This window comes from Empidonax traillii, unplaced genomic scaffold (assembly GCF_003031625.1).
Source record: "Empidonax traillii isolate 1590-97213 ecotype Southwest subspecies unplaced genomic scaffold, ASM303162v1 scaffold6:size4315531, whole genome shotgun sequence".
Lineage (NCBI taxonomy): Eukaryota > Metazoa > Chordata > Aves > Passeriformes > Tyrannidae > Empidonax > Empidonax traillii.
Window position 1 is genome coordinate 3,719,276 of NW_020955199.1, and position 23,566 is coordinate 3,742,841.

General features: G+C 38.4%; 1 protein-coding gene across 4 annotated transcripts in view; it reads left to right on the top strand.

Moving 5' to 3' along the window:
• Window positions 1-23,566, top strand: part of VCAN (versican) — a 97,451-nt gene that overhangs the window by 40,624 nt on the left and 33,261 nt on the right. For 3 of the 4 annotated variants that reach the window (XM_027881263.1, XM_027881257.1, XM_027881272.1), the window contains one exon: window positions 7,391-10,333. In XM_027881263.1, coding sequence (XP_027737064.1) covers window positions 7,391-10,333 — 2,943 coding nt within the window. The remainder of the gene's footprint in view (window positions 1-7,390; window positions 10,334-23,566) is intronic. The other variant, XM_027881281.1, reaches the window with a different exon arrangement.

Genomic DNA, 23,566 nt, shown 5'->3' on the forward strand with positions numbered 1-23,566 from the left:
CTGATGAGGCCTGAAAAAGGTTCAGGTTAGACATATGATTAAGTACTTGCAGCTCATTGGAGGTATCAGAGAGAAGGTTTTTCAAGTGTTAACATATAGGACTTGTATTAATGTATTTAATTTTTTTTTTAAGAAAAAAGTAGAACAATTGTGCTGAGCACTTATGTCAATTTTTAATAGGTTAAAACATTTTATCATAAAATATCCTCTTTAATATGTACCTATTTAATACTTCTTGCATAAAGCTATAGGGTATTTATTTAATCCAATCCCTCAGCATCCCAGTCTTTCCAGACTTAATTCACTGATCTGAGTAGAAATTAGACTTTAGATGACTTTGGATGGGCCACTTTGGATGAGCCACTTTATCCTGCAGCATCTGTGGGACAAATTGCACTCCAGAAATGCACTAATCAAAATGTGTGCGAGGTTTTTTTTCCTTACCTGCAACACAACTGAATTTGATGAGCTCTGTACACAGAAGTGGTTGAATTTTTGACATGTAAATCCCCTTTTTGCTGAGAAATATTGATTTATGAACTCTTTCACAGACCTATATTGATCTTGGCAAACATTTCAGCAAAACACTTTTTTACTTGACTCAAAGCATGTGTTGACTGTTTCCCTCTGGATTTGTCTCATTTTCCTCTCACATTTTGCTCTTTTGTTTTGACTTGGTTTCACGCACCTTTATTGTTTCTCTTTGGTTACACCACTTTGCTTTGGCACTATGATTTAATTTTAGCTGGAGGTTGGGAAATTCCAGTTCTGGGATGGTGTTGCCATATGTGGTCATTGGGAATGGAGTTCACATTGTTCTGATTGTTCCAACACAGTATCATCAGGGGTGTATCCAAGGTAACAACTGTTTGGGACTGAGGGCCTCTGGTTTTGATACTTCATTCACCTAAAGCTCAAAATCAGAGCATGATTTTATGTAAGAAATATAGGGAATTATGATCTCCATAATATCTAGCCCCTGTTTTGAGAGGTCCTACAGGAAGAGCCACCACGATTGCAGGCAGAGCTTCAGGAAACATCCACAGCACTCTGCTTGTCTGGCAGCAGGAAGGATAAGACTCATAGACACAGCTCAAAAGCTGGCAAAGGAAACCTAGTCTTCCCTTTTCCTGCATGTGACTTAGCCTGGAAAACTTTGAATAACTAGGCAGTCCTGTTCTTCTCCACAGCAACCGTCAGTAGCTGCGTGTCCCAGCTATTTCCTGGATGAGAGAATTATTTCCAGCCTGATGTCAGGGGCTGTGTTACAGGAGATCTGTGGATTTCTGATCAGCTTGGAAATAACCACAGAACAATGAAGGCATAGGGTGTGGTGGTGCTACCCAGAGAGCAAAGTTACTGACCTGAAGAGAGGAAGAAAACCAAAAAGAGAAGTTTTATCTTATATGAAAGGCAGTGGAGTTCTGGGCATAATAAAGCCAGTGTGCTCCACCGTTTCACAACCCAGTATCAGAATGGGCAGAAGCCTTTGAGCAGGCAAACACCTCGAGGTCATGGAACTGACCGCAGTGTGTACAAGGCTGTTGGCTCTGCTCTGGCTGCTTTTCCCCTCTGTGAAGGTGAAGATATGTAAGAGGATTAAGCTACCTTACTGAGACAGCTACCGCCAGATAACAACTCTCCAGCCCTTTATTACTTTCCTAAGAAGTTAGATCTCTGTGCTTCTCTCAGATATGCAGTTATAGCTGCAGAGATCCCCAGTAATACCTTGAGCTAGGTGTGGGAGTAATAAGTCCCTGCAGGTCCCTGCTGGGTTTATAGCAACAGGCAAACACCGTAGAGGCTGCATACACTGACAGCTCACTGCAGGTTTCTCACCTCACTTTGCCTAGGGATTTTAAGAAGTCAGTCAAGCCGTGCTGAAATTGGCAATAAAAATCTCAATCCACTTCAAACAACTGTGCTACACCACCTCACTAGTACCTCACCCTGAGAAGGAGGTGATTGGGTGCAGCTTGACCTTTTAAATGTAGGAACATAGATAACCCAATTTATCAATTTAACTGATGTGTGTGGAGAAACTGCTGGGAGCCTCAGGACGTGGAACTTGAGGAGGAGATGCTGCTTCTGCCAGAGCAAGTGAACTTGCTTTTGAGTGATTCAAAACTAGGTGCTTTAAGAGTAACCTCTAAGTGCAAATGTTGTGGCCAGAGGGAGAGAGGAAAGAGAAGAAGACACAAGCGGAGGCATTTTCCTTTAATTCTCTCAGGTCACTGAACAGGTCAGGTAACAAGGGCAAGATTAGGAGCAACAAAGTGAAGAAGCAAAAGATCCATCCCTTTAAGTGTTCATGGGCAGGAAAGATAAATTGGTTTATGCTCTTTGCTCACCGCTGCAGGGACTGGGCATCACTACGGGTGATTTTTCTCCTTTCACACCAGGTGAGGAGGGCAAAACACCATGAATTTTGCTGTCAGATCTTGTCCATGTGACAATCTTGGCTCTTTTTTCCTTCAATTGTTTTTTCGCAGCCCTGAAGCAAATATTTTTGCTTTTATTCGGTGCTGGGATACAGATTTAATTAGGAAGAGCTGACTAAAGTGGCTTGCTGTTTGTTTGTTTGTTTGTTTTTCTTTTCCCCTCTTTTGCAGTTTTATTATAAATAAGGAGGAAAGAGAAATGGGGTCTTTTGCTATTGTTCCTTTGTGGGTAGATTGGCAGGTTATAATTCTTTCAGGGAACTATACTTGCATGTGGGGAAACCAGAAGATAACATATCTTTTCCCCTTTAACCATCTGACTTCAGATGTTATGAAATAGCAAGTGGTTTTACTTAAGAGTGTTTGTGTTCACAGAGCTAAAAGAGCTGCTGCCTCTGCTGTTTTGTTAGCTGTAAGAAAAGACCTTGGGCAATGGTGTGAAGACAATGCATGACTGTTCATTAAAAGTTTTTTTCTTACGGATAAGATAAACTGACAGTTTCCAAATTTGTGTTTTTATAAGAATCTTACTGGTTTCCTCTGATATTGCACATATTTTTTAAGCAGGAATGGACACTACATTTAGATTTTCATATTTTTCTCATTACATTTGGCTTTTGATTTTGACATCAAAAAATGCAGTGTAGGTAAGTGGGAGTATACACCTGGAGTTGGACAAAAATTCTTGCAGCTGCAGGGTCCGATTTCAGGTTCTCATTATTCTACCAAAGGTCTCATTATTTATGAACAAAATTCCACATTCCCTGTGCACCAATCTGCTTCTGGAAAGGTGTGAAGGAGTAGGTACTGAGTCAGTTTCATAAGAGGTTTCTTGCTCAGTCTGTAAGTCAGAGTACCATTTTATTTTATTTTTTTAAATTTAATTTTATTTTATTTTAATGTTATTTTATTTTTTTATTTTTATTTTTTAATCTGTTCTTAATCTTAGACTTGTCCAGTTTGGAAGGTTCTGCCAGTAGTTTAAACTCCAGCTGGCAAAACTCTTGGAGTCAAGGGAACATTCAAGACTGTCCTCCCTGCCAGGGTTGGTAGCAGGGCAGAGACAGACACACAGAACAAACTTAACAATTTAATACAAAAAAATACATAAAAACTAAGCAGAGCAGATTTCTGCAGAGGCATCATGCTCAAACTGGGCTGGAAGATATGAAACCATTATTTTTGAGTGATATCTTCTAACTATTTTGTCTGTAATTCACAGGAAGAATTCAGTATTTTCATTTGTTCCCACTTAAAACAATTTTTTGTTGTTTTGGTTGTTGGCAATGACTCAGAGCAATCTTTGTCAATAGAGTCTATGTTTTTCTGCCAGGTTTTTGGGAACATACCTGAATGTAAACAAACAATATTTCTGAGTGCAGAAAAACTCTCAATTGGTTCAAGTTAGGTACATGAGTAAAGATTTTTTTTTAACTGGAAATGCTGAAAAAGCTTATATATAAATTATAATATGCATATAATCTTAAAAATAAGCATTAGTCCTCCAGAAAGTACTCCTATATATCCTGAAATTGTTATTAAACAGCACAGAACATATTAACATCCTTATTTGGTAATTGCAAAGTAAAACCCTGTCTAAAGTTGTGCAGTTTGATTTCCTTGAAAAAATATTATGTTTTAGTATTGATTCATTATTTTGAATCCTTATTTAAATAACAGTGGGCGAAAAGAGGAAGAAGATTCTATACAGTAAAAGCATAAAATAAATAGAGGGTAAAAAAGGGAAGTATCTCTGCAAAGTCATGTAGTCAGTCCTTCCAAAATCAACTTCATGTAGGTTGTTTGATATAAAAGGAATTGATTAAAAAAAAGAAAAGAAAAAAAAGAAAAGATAGTCTTTGATATGAGCAGCTGTTGGTGAGACAATTTGCTTTCGTGCTGCTAATATGTTCATGAAATTTATTAGGAAAGTCTGCCTCATGTCTTGAATCAGGAGGAGGACAAAGAAGATTGCATGCATGATGCAACGAGTACAGTAATGCAAAACATCTGGGTGGAGCAGACAGCAGTTCAAACTCATGTTGCCTATTAAAAAAGCAACCTCCTCTTTGTTTTGTTTTTATTTTCCCACAGAAAAAAATATAACACTGACAGATTTCTTATTGAAACAGCACATTTTTTTTATCCACTCAAATAAGTTTGCAAACCTGTATGAAAAAAGCTTACATATCATGTTTATGACAAAGTGATTTTAGAGTTCTTGTGGTTGATTTTAACCAGAGCTGAACTGCACACAGTTTCCATGGGAGAAAATTTGGCTGTTTATTGATAAGCTCTGATAAAATGTGGGCTTGCCTCATACCACTATGTAAATTTATTTATTAATTTCTTAATATAAGCAAATCTAATACACTCAGTGTTTTTTCAGGTTTGCATAATAAAATATATACCTGTTTTGTCAAGTGGCAGATAATGAGTCATGAAGAATAAATAACTGCATCTCAGGCATAAAATGTGGACTTTTGGGACTTCCAAGCATTTCTTGGAAATTTGGAAGCTACATAAGTGGCTGTGAGTAAGTGTACATGACTTCCCAGCAGTGATGAAATAAAGTTACTTTTTTTTTTTTTTCCACAGGTTTTAAAGTCTGTTCCCATGCCCTCATTTTCTAGCTCTGTGAGAGGGTATTACGTTTTCATATTCCTTCAAATAGTGAACTTGATAGTCACTTAAAGTATGGCAACTGGGGTCTGAATAAGTGTTTGTGTTGGCTGCAAAACCAATTCCATCTGCATTAAGGAAACTGATCCCATGATTAGAAGGGAGAGTTTGAGACTGGGCTGTTTCCTTTCCATTTTGCCTTAAAAAAATAGCTGTTAAAGGAAAAAAAAAATTAATGAATTCTTTAGTAGAAATTTTAACAGCTACAGTAGCACACAGCACTTGTGTGCTCCCTTTGCTCCCCAGTCATGAACTAAAACTTGTGTGGTTTAATCCAGCTTCATGCAAGCAGAGTGAGGGGTGGAAATTGAAAAGATTTCTTGATTCTTGGGAGTACTATCTCATACCTGAATCACTTCAGCATTGAAAACAACAAAGATCCACTTGAGAACCCCAAAACAAAAAAATCCTACATTAAGGCTGTGCTTTTGCTTGGTGGGATTTCAACAACTTTGCTCCTTTTCACTTTTTATTTACTGGGGGAAAAAAAAATCCCTCTATATAAGTAACTAAGTCTTCTTTGTAAAACCACAATAAGATTTAACATGTAGTGGGGATAATAATCTATTCTCTTTTCTGCTGGCAAAGACCACCACCACTTCTAAACACAGCAATGTCACATTTTCCTACCCTCACAATTTCCTTTTCACTTTCCCTTCTCATTCATGAAAGTTGAAATATCAACTCTTTCTTCCCTGTAAGCAGTCACTCTCTAGCAAGCCTTCCTACTCCAGGGTAAACCCAGTAGATCTCTTGCAAAGGTGACATTTTCAAAGCCTAGTGTGTGAAACTAAACAAATATTTGTGTTTACATGTGCGGAATTCATATCTACAGCTATCAAAGGGGCACATAATGAGTCACGGGTGTGTGAAAAGAACGGATTTGTGCATGCATGCCGCTTATGCTTGAGTATAAATTGCAAAACAATGGAATTATTTTGATTTCTGCATGTGACTGGAATAGAGTTCTTTGCTCCCTTAGAAGCTGAGCAATATTTGATTTTTCAAGAAGTTGTAGATGTAGTTGTGTCTGTCTGTTAAGCAGTGTGTCCTCATACACGGGGCCTGTTTAATGCATTCTTCATAAGCTTAATGTGATTTAAAAACTATATTTTGCTCTTTATTTGAATTCTTATAAGGCTTTTGGCTCAGTCACTTGGCAATTAACAGCACTGATTTCAGGCATTCACATCTTCCACCTGAATGCTCCTATTGCCCCTCTGAAGATTCCTGACCTGGAAGACTGGTAGAAGGGAAGATGTTCCCACTCTGGGCTTACCCCAAGTAAAACCTGTTTTCAAACACAGACTCACCTTTTTCAGGAATTTAAAATCGGCTGACAGGCCTTGCAGTGCTAGTACGCATTTCCTCCTCAGACAGTAATGGAAATCTGGGGTAGAAGGAGTGGACAAGGAGTAAGGCAATAAGAATCTTTAAAACATCTAAATTTGGTTCACTGAAGGCCCTTCCTTTGCGTCTCCTGTGGGTCTAGGACAGCTACCCCCTTACTCTACCCACCCTTCAGAGGGTTCAACATTCTGCCTTTTCATGTCCAGCACTCCCATAGAAGCATTACTGTGTGTGGAGTAGTTTCTGAACACTTCAGATCTTTGAAGTGTTTTCCAAAGATCAACATAAATATAGTATTAAGTCTATGATCTTAATGACTGGTTTACTGTTCTCACCTTTCCCCATAATAAATTTCTCTCAGCAAAATTTAAATGAAGTACTTTTTGATGGCATGCTTGATCCTGCAGATTAACCATGCTTTCACTCCCATGAGGTTTCCTTTTTGCAATTTGTAATTATGTGCTGAAAATAAGCTAAAGCAGTGTTTCACTCTCTTTATACATTTGAGTTGGATGCTGCAGCAAACTTTGAAGAAAATCCACAGGTTTGCAGCTCCACCCACTTGTGACATCATGAAATAAAGTTTTATATTCCCAGATCAGCACTGAGCTCTCTGATGGGTACTCAGATAACACATGGACTTCCAGGAGTAATTACATATAAAAAAAAAAAAAAAAAAAAAAATTGCTACTCTTCTCACTTCATTTGACTTTAAGTTAGATGTTCTGCAGTTTAATATTGTGTTATTGTATGTCATTCAAAACTCTTAACAACCATCTAAAGCCTTTGACCTTTACACTTATTTCTCAATGTGGCATTTAGTTTTTGTTGGGAACATTCAAACTTAATTAATATAACAGTCATTTGTGTTCTGACTGAATGAATCCTTACTCCTTTTTTTTTTTCCCCTTTTTAAGGTAAAAAAGTCACAACACAGCCTACAACTTTTGAGCCTGTGACATCTCTGAAAACTGACAGTGTGAAATCGCCACCTGCTGAAATTACCCTTAAACCTCCTGTCTTTGAGACTCTGATTACTGAAGTGCCTGACACCCAAACAGAGGCCCCTGATTGGAAGGAAACAACCCAAGAGAGTGAGGAAGATATAGAAATGACTACTGAACTGGTTGAAGAAAAAAGGGAGAGGGAGGTGCTTATGGAGAACATTCAGTTAACCACCCTTCTACCTCAGACTGTCACAGATGGCGAAATAAGCACTTACTATACACTGGGAAGGACTGAATACGATGTTTCACCCAAGTTAACAGAGAGCACATCTGCAGCTTTGGAGCTGGACCACACTTACTCTGAAGCAGAACTGCCCAAGGAACAAGGTAGGTCTGAAAGCATTGAGGACGCTTTCTTGACCGCTATAATTTTTCAGGATAGCACAGCTGTAGATAAGAGTTCTACTGGTTTTTGGGAAGACACTGACACAGGAGATGCACAAAAACATGATGTTGATAATCAGACTGAGCAAATAGAAGTGGGCCCTGTGATGACAGCTACAGATAGCATGTTACTGACTTCCCGGAGAGAGTCTCCCAGGACAGGGGCTTCACTTTCACTAACAAAAGAGAATGTTTATCGTGGTGCCCACTCAAGCCAAGAACCCACCAAAAAATCAATGGAGGCAAAATCTGACAAGAAATTTACAACTGTTGTAATCCCTAAAGCTTTGCTCACTGATCAGTATGATCTTACTGCAGAGGGGGAGGGCAGTGAGAGCACGTACACCATTGTGCCTGACAGAGTTTCTGGCATAGCTACGGGTAGTGTACCAAAATCAGACAAGCCTGCTGCATCAGAGACACTCTTAGATGAGCATGCAGTAACCACTGGACAATTTTCTTCAGCAAGTGGGTCAACATCATTTGTTAAGTTTAGTTCTGCAATGGCATTTGATAGTGAGGCATCAGCCCAAGGAAGCAGAGAGGACCTGAGAGATGTGCAGCCTACCCTGTCACCTGGGACACCTGTATCCTTTTCTGTATCAACTGTTGGTCAAACAGAATCTGAGGCTGCCTCAGGAAGCACTCGTTCCCCACTAAGCTTTGGAAAAAGCACATTTGTTATCCCTTCATCTCAGCAGATGGAAACATCAGCTTTTTCAGAGGAGCAGGAAAAAACAAAGGAGCCAGAAATGAGAATAATGGACGTTAAGACCCCTCTTGCCACAACTGTCATCTCTCCCTGTGCTGCAGCAGAGTCTGAGGGATGTTCTGCAATGGAGAAGTTCACGCAGGCTCCTCCAGCTCCTGAAATGTGGCTGCCAACAGATGAATATCAGGGGTACATAACAGAGGAGTCGTCTCACACTGAGGGAATCCTTGAGTTAGGTACAGAGGAGGGTGTCTCTGGAATGGAGCCTACAGCATTTTCAGGGCAAACTGCAGAATATACAATGCACCCAGGAGCTCCAGTTTCAGCAGTTACAGATGAAACTGAGACAAGCATGAAGCCAGGGGAGACTACAAGTGATGAAGAAGTGATATCAACTGATTTTGGTCAGAGTAGACATACTACAGGTGTCTCCCACACAAGCAGCTCTTTGGATATGGAAATGACCACAGTATCCAAAATACCAGTGGAAGAAACTAGTGCAACAATAGGGTCCTTTAGCTCCTCAAGTGTTACTGTATGGCCAAGTGCTATGCCCACAGCTGTGGGGGTAACTGAGCATGAAGGAGATGAAACATCAGGGACAAAGGGAACTATTGTATTTACAGATGTAACAGAGGTAGATACTGCAATCCCACAGAAAGAACATGATGCTTTCCTAGTTCCAGTTACTGTAGAGAGTGAGGTCACTACAGATATGCCAGTTACTGATCAGACTCCTTTTGATGGTATCTTTCATACAGAAGCAACAGAAACAACTGCAGAGCACAAGGAGGTGTTCCCAGAGGAACTCTCCACGAAAGATCAAGATGAGCCAGGAACTGCCACAGAGTCAATCTTATCTGTGACACCTGTCCAACCACATGAACAAAGGACAACACTAGGATCTGAATCATCTCCAACACCTGTTCAGGAGAAGCAGGAAGAAACAGGTTCAGCCTATCATGAGACATACCCAGCAAGAGAAGTACCAGTACCTGCAGTGGAGTTCACAGACCATGGAGGAGTTCTGAGACCTGAGGAAACCAGCACCAGGACCTTGCAGCTCACAGTGACTCCGAAAGCTGAAACTACTACTGATGAAGAGCAGAAGGTCACTGAGGTAATGACAGTGACAGCTGATACCCAGGAAAGCCAAGGAATCCCCAGCAGAGAAGAACACAGGGATGCAGTGAGCTGGGAACCCACGTTGCCCCCCCATACAGTGCTGACAGGCCGTTCCACTGTGGAAAGCATCACTCATCTGACCTTGGGAGCTTCTCCAAGCCAAACCACAGAAGGTTCAGGAATGACTGAGGAACCTGAAGAAATCAAGCCAATATTTGCAGCTACTGCACCAGATAAGGCTACAATCCTCACTGGTGTAACACATTCCATTAGCGATGTAGACAAAACTCAGCCCACATCAGCATTCAAACATTCAGTCACTCAAAAGTCCCCCCGTATCATCCCTGAGGAAGAAGAGGAGGTAACGAGCCATGACATCATCATCATTGATGAATCTGTTTCTCCCAGTAAAACCACTGCTGATGAGGATCTGACAGGAAAGATGTCAGAGCCCGAGATCGACAAGGAGTATTTCACAGCATCCACGGCCACGGCAGTGGCACGGCCAACAGCACCACCCAGAGTGGAGGAGGCCACAGAGGCTTTGCAACATCAGGAGGTGTCTCCTTCTACTTCACACCCTGACAATGACATAAGAATGTATGTTATTCAAATCACAGGCAATGACACAGGTAAGATTTTGCCTTTTAGACCTGCGGTCCATCAGAATGGACAGCTTGTCATAACAAAGAGGTGTCCTTTAGGATATATTGGAGATGTTGCTTGGATCACTGAAGGATGGAAAGTACCAGTTTTATCTAGACAGCAACTTACTGAATATTGGTAGGTCTATTTTCCTATCCAATAAAAAGCCCTCAGAAATGTATGTTACATTTGCTTTACGGTAAGACTAATTTCTGTGTAAGAATGAATATGAAACTGTTGTATTTTCTCTTAAAAGTCATGATGGCTATGGTCCAGTTTTCTTATTTAATGTTGTCAAGTCACTGATTTAACTTCAGCTATCTGTGAAACAAGCATTTTAATTTCACAGCTTCCATTCCATGCATTGCTAGTCCTAAACAAAGCACTAGATTATTTTAACATTCCATTAGTCTGTAGCAATTAACAATGCCATGTACAGTGGAGTCAGCTAAAAAATGGTTAAAGCACTCTACTGCCTCCTGTGATTTGGGGGAAGGGGTTTTTCCATGTTTTTGTATCATATAATAGTATTTTTTAAAATTGGTTTTAGAGAATACATGTTGCAAATTAACATAATTTTTAATTCTGCCACATTTTTTGGCTGATAGTTCTGTACATGTGTATGTAGCTTCAATTCCATGGGTATCCAGAACAGAAACTTCTAAAGTAGTAATGATCTGCTGGGTTTTATAGTGAATATGTCTCCAAAATGCAACAGCTGAAGGCTATGCAATTTTACATTAAAGAAGCCTGTTTACTGCCTATTATTTAAAGTTGTCTTGGTAAAACATTATTTTTTAAAATGAAATGAAAAAGAACTGAGAAGCAGGACAAAGCACAGAATGTTGCTAGGTTCAATGTTTTATTCTGATTAATTATTTTATAGCTGCATAATAATTACTTTTTTTTTAAGGAAGACAGTTAAAATGGATCCTATGTCTTATATACCTTAACCACATGCACTGCTTTTGAATGGTTATGTAAGAAACTGTTTTCTGACTGGTTCTCTGAAGAATTCATCCAGCCGAATCCATAATTTATGGGACTCTTTTGGATGGTTTCGTTAGGTTTGGGCTTCGTTCAAAAATCAAAAGCCAGCAGTAGTTTCCTTGAGATGTGCCATATCCTGGCTGGACTTTTCATGGAGTGGTTTTGTATTTTTATTTACTTTATGCTTTTTATCCCACTTTATATTTGCAAGTTGTAAATCTGAACAAGTTATATCAACAGCCTTCTATTTCAGAAAATGATAGTTCTCTTCTCTTAACATTTAAATACTCCTTTTGTTTCTGTGGTATATTATCATTATTTTGTCTGAAGTGTTGTGTGTTGTCAGTGTCTTAGGAGTCTCCATTAAATAAGACAAGTCCTGTAGGTCAGAGCAGAAAGGGAACTTCTGAAGATTAGAGTAAGGCACTTGATAAATACTTTTGTACCCATGGAAATTTGATTCATTTGACTTAAAAATTAATAGTTGCACTGTGTAGTGGTAAACTAGTTTTTCCAGTTAGATTTTTGAGTTATACTACTGTTTATTGCAAAAGGGAGAGTGGGTTGTGCTGGGCAGCTGTATATTCCAAGGAGATGGAGAGAAGGAGGATGATTTGAAAGGGTGTGGATGTAGGATTTCTCTGCATATACATCAAGGACAATCTTATTTTACACTTTTTTTTTTCCCCGGAATAATATGTGTACTGTGATTCATTAAGTCAGGATTTAGTTCAAACTGGATTATCTAAAGGAGAGTGGATCAATCCTTAAATCCTCTTCATAACTATCCTTGCTTTCCCTTGGGTGATCGCGTCTTTAGGCCAAACATTCTCCAGGATTTCCCTTCTTCATCTTCACAAACTTTCAAAGCTGTGCATGCATTTCCCATCTACACATGTATTTTAAGAACTATTTAGTCTATGAACATAGAAACCCCCCCTTTTTTTCTTGAAATATTATTAAATTCTCAGTATGACACTATTTGTATTCTCTTTAAACACTGAGAGTTTCAACATGTATCCACTGCAAGGTTAAAACGGAGTTTTCTTAATTTTTCTGTTTTCAGACTCCATCACTGAGAATTCCAACACTTATTTTTCCGCAGAGAAAAGGCATCCTATGCCTACTTACTTACCATAAGTTAAGTAAGGGCTTAATGTGCTGAAGAAATTAAAATATTTAGTATCAAGTTTCAGTTCTATATTGTCCTGAAAACAGAAAAATTAAGAAAACTCCATTTTAACCTTGCAGTGGATACATGTTGAAACTCTCAGTGTTTAAAGAGAATACAAATAGTGTCATATTGAGAATTTAATAATTTATTTGACCAGAAAAAGTAGTAGTCCTAGAGGACTACTTTTCTTATCCAAGAGGTAAATAGTTATACTCCTGGCCTTCAAAATGCATCCTTGCAAAGGAAACTTACTTTCAGATTTAAAAAAAAAAAAAAAAAAAAAGTACTCTGGAAACAGAAGTAATTTGGAGTCCTGGTGGAAGGTCAAGCTCATTAGCTTAAATTCTGAAAAATGCCTTCAAGTGCTGATAAAAAAGAACATACAGCTGAATAGATTAGGCTGCTTATTTGTCTAAGAATACATCAGTTTTCACTGAGTAGATGTATTGTATAAACAATCCATGCACTTCCATGTGGGCAAGCTTGAGGCAGGTGCACAAATTAATGAGGGTAATAAGATGTATTTTCTCTGACAGGCTGTGGCACATGGGCAGGTGTTTCAATTAATGGGGAAAATATATTTGTACATGGAGAAATGTCCCTTTTCATGTCACAAAAAAGGACATTTTTCATAATGGAAGGAGCTTGGGACTTTCATCCACTTGGGTGGAATGGAGGCTTGTTGGGTTGTGACCATGATATGAGAGTGAGAAAGAAAAATATCCCCTGCACTGTGAGGCGTTGCCACCTGAACAGTTTTCTGTGGCATCAGAGGGAACAGAGGAGTTTGTCTTTCACTGCAAGGATGCAAAACTTGCCAACTTGTGCCCTGTTGTGTCCTCACAGCTCTGTGTGTTGCAGTGGTGAGGACTGATGCTGGTGCTGGACGGTATTGGATTAGCAGCTGGGAGAAAGACAAAAAAATACCCAAACCCAAACCTGAAGGAACTTTTCAGCTCATAAAGCTTTTATGAGCTGAAAAATGCTTGTGGGGGTGTTGTTTAACAGTGGTTGAGGGGATGCTGGAAACATAACTCCCATCTATATCAGGAGTAATTTGTACACCTGCATTTTTTGGAGACATTTAAAAGTCTTAGGGAAATGTGTTTCAAAGTGCTTATTGGACCCTGGGACTCACACCAGCTTTGTCTGGTTTCTTGTCCTTTCCAACTTTGAAGAGAATGAAATTGCAGGAACCTGTGCTTTGTAGATTTGAAATTTTATGAAAAGAGGTTACAGACCTTTGTGTTTCAATGTGTAATTCTCTGACATGCGTATTTCTACCTTAACAGTGCGAGAGGGCATGTGAAATTTGAATGAAATGCAGAATGGTAATGAGTCATAGCCATAAACCTTAACAAAGAAGGTAGAATGGAGTCTTTTCAAGTCCATCTTAGGCCTTGCCTTAAAATTCATTTAATCCTCTTGTCCTCACAGTTCCTTCTGGAGAGCTGTCAAAGACCGTCATGGCTCTCTTTAAGCCTGATCCTAATATCTAGCCTGAACTGCTTCTTGGCCAGTTTATACCCGTGTTTATTCTTGCCAGCATTGTCTTTAGCTTGAATAGGTCTTTTTCCTTCCTGACACTTATCCCTTGATACTTTTATTTCTCTGTTCATTCATAGAGAATAACCATGTCCCCTTTTTTCAGCCCTCAGTTTGCTCACTTCTGAGGGGAATGTGTGCGTGGGAGAGTGGGAGTGCACTGGTACCATGCTAGGAGGAGAGACACTGGTTCTGTCCTGGGGGCTGTGGGTGTTGGGATGATTAGAGCAGATGAGGATGTGAAGGGACAGGAACAGTGTGGCTCAAAATGTCATTTCCAGGCAGCACCTCACATGCAATAGAGACAACTCAAAAGCTTGGAGCATGGATTTGTCTGCACCTGTAACCACATTGTTCTCTCTTAAGTTATTTTATTTATGCCCTATGAAAAATAATGCATCTGGATATCATTCTTTGTGGTGTACACACATGTGCTAGGTTCAATTTTTGGTGTACCTTTCAAAAATACAAGCATTAATTACAGTGTTAGAGAGACTTCTGCTAAAGGAGAGGAGACCTGATGTTTTATTTGCTGAAATCACCATTTGTTTTTTCCTCAAAGAGCATATGTTACTAAAAGGCTATTGTTTATTCATAGGACCTACTTCAAATCAAAGTTTACTGTGAAGAAACGCTGTAGGCTGACCTGATTTTATTTCTGGTGGGATGCTGAAACAATAGTAAAAGTGGCCTCAGGTGGGCTGAGCCAATTTCCTATCTTATTAAACATCTCCTACTTGTTTAATGGAGGGCTGGGCTCGTCTCCTTATTAACCGTAATTTCCAAATGAAACAGGTTTGTCAGTGTCCGACAGGCATTTCATGTCCTGAATGACCAAACTCTCCACGTTACTCACAGAACTTGGCACAGGAACAGCCACATTCCCCTTGTTGTGTCTCAAGCAACTGAAGTTTTAAGCTCCAAACAACATGGCCAGATTCTGATATCATCTTCCCAAGTGTAATTACACTATAGTAATTCCAGTGAGGTGATTGAGGACAGAATTGCTGTGGGGATGTGGAGATAGTAGGTATCAGAACGTCTTCATAACATTTATGATGCTCCTGAATCATTATTTTTTTATGATTATTTATGATTATTTTTCTTTAGAAAACATTTGAGTCACACCTTCAACCCAAACTGGTAGAACTGTTGATTAATTAAACCAGTAGGAGTTTTTCTATATTAGAACACTTGTTTTTCACTGGTGCTGTGGAGGCTTTTTAAAATAGGTTGTACACCATCTCATATAAATCATATTTAAAATACAAAAACAAGGGTGCCCTGTATGAAAGCAAGATCTAATAAACAGGTAATTTTAATAAATTCAAGCTTTTTGCACACTTCTCCTTTTTCCAAAACAAAGGAAAAGGAAAAAAAAAAAAAAAAAAGGAAAAAAAAATCTCAGCCCCATATCCAACAGAGCTGAAACTTGATACTTAAAAAGTTTCACAAGAAGCTTAGACTGAATTAATAAGTGATACTCAGGCCACTATTTCTGGCTCTTCCTGAAGTCTTATTATAGAACAATAATTTCTTTTTCCACATTCTTTTCTAGACCTCCAAGGAACAGTACCCTCACATTAAACACTGTTCAGAGGATGCCTACACATTCCCTGCTGTTTTCGCACTGTATCCAAGGAAACATCTCAGATCTAGACATAGGGATTACACATTTCTAGCTTTCTTATAGCTCTTTGTTTATTCATGAGAGAAATGAAGGATTTTTAGTCATAGGTACAATGTGGTTTTTCATACTTCTGTTGTGAGGAACAGGAATCCTTTTAGAAGTTTTGTTTGCACGTGGAGAAAGCCTTAAGAATTCCTAATGCAGAAAAGATGAGCTGTTTTTTACATGGTGATGCAATATGAATTAGTTTTTTTTCCTTTAGGAAAGTGGTTTTCTGCACCAAAGTTTTCTGAATGTATCCAAATTGTAATTTCCTGAGTATGCAGTTTTCAGGGGTCTTTTTTTCTCTTTTTTTTTTTTTTTTTTTTTTTTTTTTTTTTTTCAGTTCATCTTCTCACCTTTTTAGATTTACTAATTGAATTAATCCTTGCTAATCCAGTCAGTCTTTTTCTATCTCCCTCTCTCTGGAAGTGTTTAGGTGATAAATTTGATCAATGATATACCAAATACCCAGTGGTGTCTTTCCGGATACTTGTGGATTTTTTCCTGGCACAAGTGAGGATGTGTGCAAAGTGTCTGCTGCATGTTTTCTGTTTCCTTTGGGAACATGACATTGATCTTTTTCTACGGAGTAGTCTATTTTTTTTTAACTGCTCAATGACTTAGGACTTTTCTGACCAGTGCTGTGTTACTATTTTTGCTTAAATGAGGAGAATTCAGTGTGAAAACTTCCTACTTCCTGAGGAGGAGAATTGCAGTTGGAATTTTATTCCTGGCCAGAAGAGATCTTATCTGCCTGTTACCTCTGCTACACTTCATTAACTTTTTGATACCCATTATTAGCTCAAAGATTGCATAAGAAACATTAATTTTTAACTTTCAACCATAATCTTGGATTTTTATGCAATATCTCATAAAAAAAGAGTCCAATAGTTTCAGTGGGAGTTTTTTCTGGCATTAGGACAAGAAATACACGTTTGATGTAATTTTTTTTTTTCTAAAATAACAACAAACAATATGTTATATGTACAAAGAACAGCATAGGAATTTTTCATCATATTTTATTGTGACATTTGTCTAAAAGATTTTTGTCTTTCTTTGAAGTGATGATTAAAATGATTCTGGGGTTCCATATGTATTTACTACGCCAGTAAATGTATTTGTAGTGAGTTCTAGTGACGTGTTTAGTCAAATATTAAGCATTAAAAGCAAAATTCATGAGTCCTTTGGAAATGCTGTGTACACTTGGTCCTACTGACAGGCAAGAATTAACGCAAAATTTTACTCAAGCATGTATTTGTTTACACCTTAATTGAATTTTTTAACTTCTTGACTTACATATATTTTTCAGTTTATTCTGTCCACATACAGAGCTTCTCAAATGTGAACTAATTCTGTAGTCACATCACCATGTTAGTACAGGATGGAGTTTGTGCTAATGGGTTTATAGTAAAAAATATGCCCCCCTCTGCTGATTTTTACTGGTGCTATGGGCTTAGGACAGCTAGGCATCTATTTTCATCTGTAGTTGATTAAAAACCTTTGTTCTCCGATATTGTCCAACAAAAAGGTCTTTTTCAAAAGAAACCCCAAGTGTTTCTGTAATTAAATAAATATTTTTTTCAAAACAATATTTCAGTTTTGCCAAGGGTAAAAAAACCCTAACCTTTGAAGAAAAAAGTTGTGTTTTTAAAAGCAAAATTCAAGTCATTGTATAGTTAAAAAGAAGTTTATGTCCTGTATGCATTATATGAAATTGTGTCTGAAAGAGTCACACTTGTGTCATTCCACCTGCAGCAGTGGGTTTTTTACAGCCTTATGTTGGCTTAACTGAGAATCTGGTTTGTCCCTGGACTGCTTTGGTTACTCAATACCCAAAGCAACCTCATTTCCTAACCCCTATAGCTAAATTTAAAACATTTGGGGTTTTAAATTATTTTCAGAAATCAGGGGGTGATGCTAATGATACTCCATTAAAATTGCAATTACTGAATCCACTCTGTGTCTTCTCTGTAATATTTGCAAATAAGAAGATTCAGATTGACGTGCAAAAATTCTTGTGCCATATATGTCAATATTTGTGTACATAGCCACCCTAATTATGTATTCTAGGACATATTTGCACTTAAGATGTCATGAAGATCCTGTAGTAATTTCAGCTATCACTGACTCTGCTGTGGCAACTCAAGTCATTTTGAAGAAGCAGATGGGTCTAGGACAAGGGTGTTTTGGCCTACAATGAACTAGCAAAGCTACAGTGGTATTTCACTGAAGAAAAATTAAGCTTAAAAGAATGGATTTACCATGACAAAATGATTGTATCTTCCCTTTCCCCTTCCCTTTCCACTTCCCCTTCCCCTTCCCCTTCCCCTTCCCCCTTCCCCCCTCCCCCTTTCCCCGTAGAGTTAGACTTTCCCCTGTACACACCCAAACACACCAGCTAGTTCAGACACCATGCAGCTGCATAGTCTGCTTCCTTGCTTTGTTTGGGATTCCACCTGGAGGGAAATGATTTACTGTGTGCCAGTTGTTTGGATTTGGGTTGTTTCATCCGGTGGAGCTTTAGAATTGTCTTCTCCATGTGCAGCAAGTGAAATGTTGTCTTTGGAAGGAGGCTCATGTCCAGGACTCCTCAGAGGTGGCTTTGCTAGGGACATACTTGAGCAGAGAGAAAGTGAGAATAACTGTCCTTAACATATTGTATGACAAGCACTCAGGCATTGCCCAGAGAACCGTATCCTATCTTTACTGGGACTTAGCCTTGACACTGCAATTTTTAACAACTTGACATTTCACTCAGCCTGTTTTTCCTTAACAAGTTCACTGCTGTGTCGGGAGGGAGGGGGGTAGAACGAAGGAAGCCACGAGGCTGAGGGAAACAGGGATTGCCACAAGTCTTCATGATAGAACAGTTACCCTTTTTTCTGACATGCTTTCTGCACTATTGCTCTAAAGTTTGTCAGGAATGTGTGAGTACACCCACGAAGCCCAAAGCCCTGTGAAATGCAGACTTCCACCTCAGCAGCATCCACTTTGCACAGGTGCCTCTGGTCATAGCCAAAATCTCCATCAGGAGGGAGCTTGGGGGGACTAGTGTGGCTATAAAAAGGCTGCAATTTAGGAACATGCCAGAAACTGATGCTCAGGTTTCCAGTGGGATTGTATTTTTCATGGAAACACCCAAATATGGTGAAGCATACAACAGGATAAGTGAATTCCAGTATGCAAGGCTGACCACCCACCTTGAATTACTTTCGACTTCCACCCAGCTGCTCTGCAAAAATGAACCTTTACAATGACTTTCTTCCAGAAGTTTACTTGAGTCATTGAGATTTTTATGCAAACTAAATTTATATGTATATATTTGTCTATATATCTATCTGTATCTATCTAAATGCATTTGTCTCTTTTGACGCTCAGAGGGATAACAAAAAAAAAATTTTAGGTTAAAAAAACCCCAATCCAATCCCCGATCTGTTGAAACCTGCCCCACAATCTTAAGCAGTTGTAAAGGGAGCCAAAGTTAACAAAAGTGTTAGGAATACATACCCAGCTGTGAAATATTTTAAAGTGAACTAAATAAAATCTTTTGTTTACTTAGACTGAGTAGTAATCAAGAACAGGGTTTTACTAGACCTAATCATATGTATTAGTCATGTTAACATGAGGTAGAAGGATTAAAAGTATCAAAAAATTAATTATTTTTGGACCTATCTTAATGTGGTGGGGGTTTTTTTGGTGTTGTTTTTGTTTGATATTGTTGGTTTTGTTTGTTTGTTTTGGTTTTTAATTAGGCTTCTACATTAGTAGCCATGTTTCTTTAATGCCTTAGACTAGCTCCTTGGCAGTATTCCAGCCTTTTCCTGAAGGGGAGATGGGATATGCCTGGAGCACTCCTGCACTTGGACTGCGCTTAGGTAGGTTAATGGTGCTACAAGATGGCACAAGTTGGAGGAATTGCATATGCCAGAGGCTGACACTTGGAATTTTGCTTCAGCAGGAAACGTCTATATTTCAAAATCTTATTTCTTTTGAAATGAGATGAAAAAGAAGAACGTTAAAAAAAAAAAATCCTTTTTCTATGGAACAGTCCAAAAGATATCAGATTTATTTCTGTAAAACTGAACTTTTCTGTTCCAATTTAACATTTTAAGGGGAGGAGAACCTCACTAAATAGGAAGATTTTTATTTTTTTTTAATGGGAAGAGCTTGTCAAATCACTTTTATACTTCCTCAGTATGCCTTTAAAACAAAATATGTTCAACAAGACTGGCCCATTCCTGTGGAATTGGTTGAAGTTGGGGTTTTTTTTCTTTAGAAGAGTTTCAGCAAACCATAGTCATAAAGAAAACCATAGTCATAAAGAAAACCATAGCCATAAAGAAACCCAAAGTCATAAGACTGCATATCTGGTCCCTGGCAGAGATGAGTTCAGGGGAGTTAGAATATGACATAAATCTATTCAAGTCTTTCCTCAATTTAACAATAATATTAATTACATTTTAGTTTTAATTCACTCTGATATAATTCTATTGAAGCAAAAAAACCAAAACCAACAACCTTCTGATTATCAAGTGCAGGAACTAATTTGACTAATGCAAACTATTTTGATCTTTCATGCAACCCTGTCTTGTGGATATGGGTTCTTGGTAGTGAATATAATAGATTTTGTGATAGTATCACATTTATCACATTGTGCAATGAAATACTTTTGAAACGAACAATCCAAAATGGTTTTGGTCTTATTCTTAAAATATTTTTTTTCTATTTAGTCTATTCTAATCAAAATACAGGGCCTGATTTAAAGTCCACAGAACATTTTGTGACCCTTTCTGTGAATTTCATAGCTTTATCAGACCTCTAACCCTTCTATAAAAGACTGAACTCTGCTATTACTCACAAACTCAGCACGTTGCTCTGAAGCAATAAACAAACAAACTGCAGGAATCTGCAGGTGAAATTCTGTTATCTGCAGGATGCTATGTAAGGTATTAACAGCCCCCTTTTGAATGAGAATGTCACAAAACCATGCTAAATCCATGTCTACTGAATGAAAAATTTTGAGTTTTGAAAGTCTGGAAAACATCAGAGCATGTTTTCTATTTAATTCACTACTAGTTCTTCTTCAGCTGCTTATCTGATGTCTTTTGAGAGAGAAAAATGCTTTTTACTGCCTGACCCCTCAAAAATAGTCTTGGAAAAGCTCTCTGTAGAATATTAAGTCTCCTGAAGAGAAATATTGCTGATACACATTTGGATGTGTGCAGGAGTCAGCTTGTGCATCAGGAGCAGAGAGGGAACTTTTCTATCTGATCCACTGAAAAACTGGTGTGGGTTTGGAACCAGTTGTGACTGATTAGAAGAAGGGTTATAATGAAATCTGGTGCCACCTCAGGCAGCGGCTCTGTGGTTGTTTGTAGCAACAGGTTAAAAAGCACCATATAGCTAGAGAGATTTCTACATCCTACTCACAGCTATTGTTGCTGAGGTAGATGCCTATTCCATACAGGTAATTAAAACATCTAGACAGATAGACTAAGAAACTATGCTGCATATATACTCATCCATTCCATCCTATCCATTCCATCTCTATTCCAGTGCATACCTCATCCGTTCCCTCAAAAAAAGAGACTTTACTGACAAATCTCCCTCAGGGCTTGTTTGGATTGGCACTCCGAGCTGACGACCCTTTTTAGCTACTGGTTTTTACTTTCCTTTTCTTGGAGTCAGAGTTACAACTTGCACAAATTGAAGAAGTGCTTCTTTTGGCTGGTTTTCCATGACAACGTGTGAGCTATTGATGAACATATTTAGTAGCCAAACTCCTTTTCCTTAAAATCCTAATTTCATCTCTTTTTAGTAGTCTTTGGTCTTTGTGTCTTTACCTGCCACTGGAATGGGTAGCTGGAAGAGGCAACATAATCTTCCTAAAAGCTGGTTACTTTTTCCTTGGGGAAAAAGAAAATACAAAACACCCAAAGACACTTATTATTTAATGAAAGAGCCTCCTGAAAGTTTATTATTGGAATATTATACTTTTATGTGGATCTTTGTGGCATGTGAGATCTTGAGAAAGCTAACAAAGTAAAAGTAAGGTCTGATAGAGATCTCTGCCTATGTAAGAATTTGTATATGTGTTCTAGGTGAATTTGGAACAGATGTTGCTCACTAGATTTATTACCTACCATAAATGACTTCACGTGAGTCCGTAGTTTGAAGGGCTCCCAGGTGTGCACTCCTGCAAAAATACTACACTGCTGGTCAGAACTTGTTCGTCAGGGCAGCATCCTGTAAATTATAGCTTACCCAGCCCTATCCAGGCTTTATAATTTTATTTTTTTTTAATGTACAGTTCTGTGCAAAAGCATGCTACAGGCTTTGTCACAAAAACTCAACTGCTGTGTATGAAATCATAATTAATCTTTATGGCACACTAGTCTATATGCCAGGTTGTTTGTACATATCCTTCCCTCAGCTGTGCATGTAGTACAAGACATCTTTCTTGCCGATGCACATTTTTGGTGTAGTTTTCTGGTGCTGTGTGTGGGTGCAGTTATTTCTTAGTAAAATTATTGAGAACCATAAACTCTCAGAGCTCTATGGTAGCTTTGTCTGGCCATTCTTCTTTTACTTATTGAATTCCCATATATTTTTTCACAATTTCTAAAGAAAGGTGTTAAATTCTGTGTTGTTTAGAACTTCTACTTCTATGAAAATGTGTTTTCTCAGTATGACTGGTGCTGTGTTTGCTAAAATTTGTGGATTCTGAAAATGATGTTGTTAAACACTCGAAATCATATTGCCAGTCTTGGACAGATTACCAAATCCTTACTTTTCACAGAGACCTAGGGAAGCTCAAATAAAACCTTATTTTTCTGTGGTATTGGGCAGCCTCTGTAAATATTTTCAATTTGCTGGAGGAAGAAATTCTCCCTTTACAGGCATGGCATAAAATAACTCCCAACAAGGTGAGGGAAGAGAGAAGAAATCTCAGTTGTGAAGTCATCTAATAGAGCTGTCATAGCACAAAGGAAACACCAGGTTTCACTGGGGCAATGTAGAACAGTCAGGAAGAGTTGAGGCTAAAAACAACCTTTATTTCTTAGCACTTGGAGTGCTGAGCTTAGTGCTGGACAAATGGAACACTGTGATTGAAATAAACAATGCTGAAGATGATTTATTCTCTGTATTCTTCAGCTGGAAATTTAGCAAAGCTAAGAATCAGTAACACGAGTTTAGCTGTAAATACAGCATGAGATATTAGGATATTAATTCTCAATGGAGTTGGAGTGACCTTTTCAAAATCAAGTTACCATCAATTTCCACACACAGAACAGCCCGAACCATGGAATCACGAGCGTTTCACATGCCCTGTGTCAGTTTAAAGTGACTTAATGCATTCTTTTCCAGAATGATCACCTGATGACTCTTTCTTGAAGGACTCAGTAGTCATAGAGGTTAAACGATCTTCATAGGTATGGGAATTACTTTGAAATAGTGAAGTACCTTGCCTCAGGTTCTCATTGTTTTATGTCTTGTAAATAGTTTTAATGAGGAAGTTTAGCTTAAAAAAATGAGCTCTGTTATATTCTGCAAATATACTTTGGGGATCAGTCATTGTTGACAGCACAGTAGGGCAGGAGTGACTTTAATTGGTTCAGATCCTTCCTGGCAGATGTGGACAAAGCTCCATTGGCTGCCCCAGTATGTACCAGCAAAAGATAATTTTTCATTGGACAAAATGATTATAAACATAGATTCAGAAGAAAGAAATTCTCATGGAATAAGATTTCAACGCAAGGTTTCCAGTTTCAAGTCAGCTGGACAAGTTTGAAATGTGGCATTTTTTTTTTTTCCTGAGTCTGTTGTATCCTTTTTTTT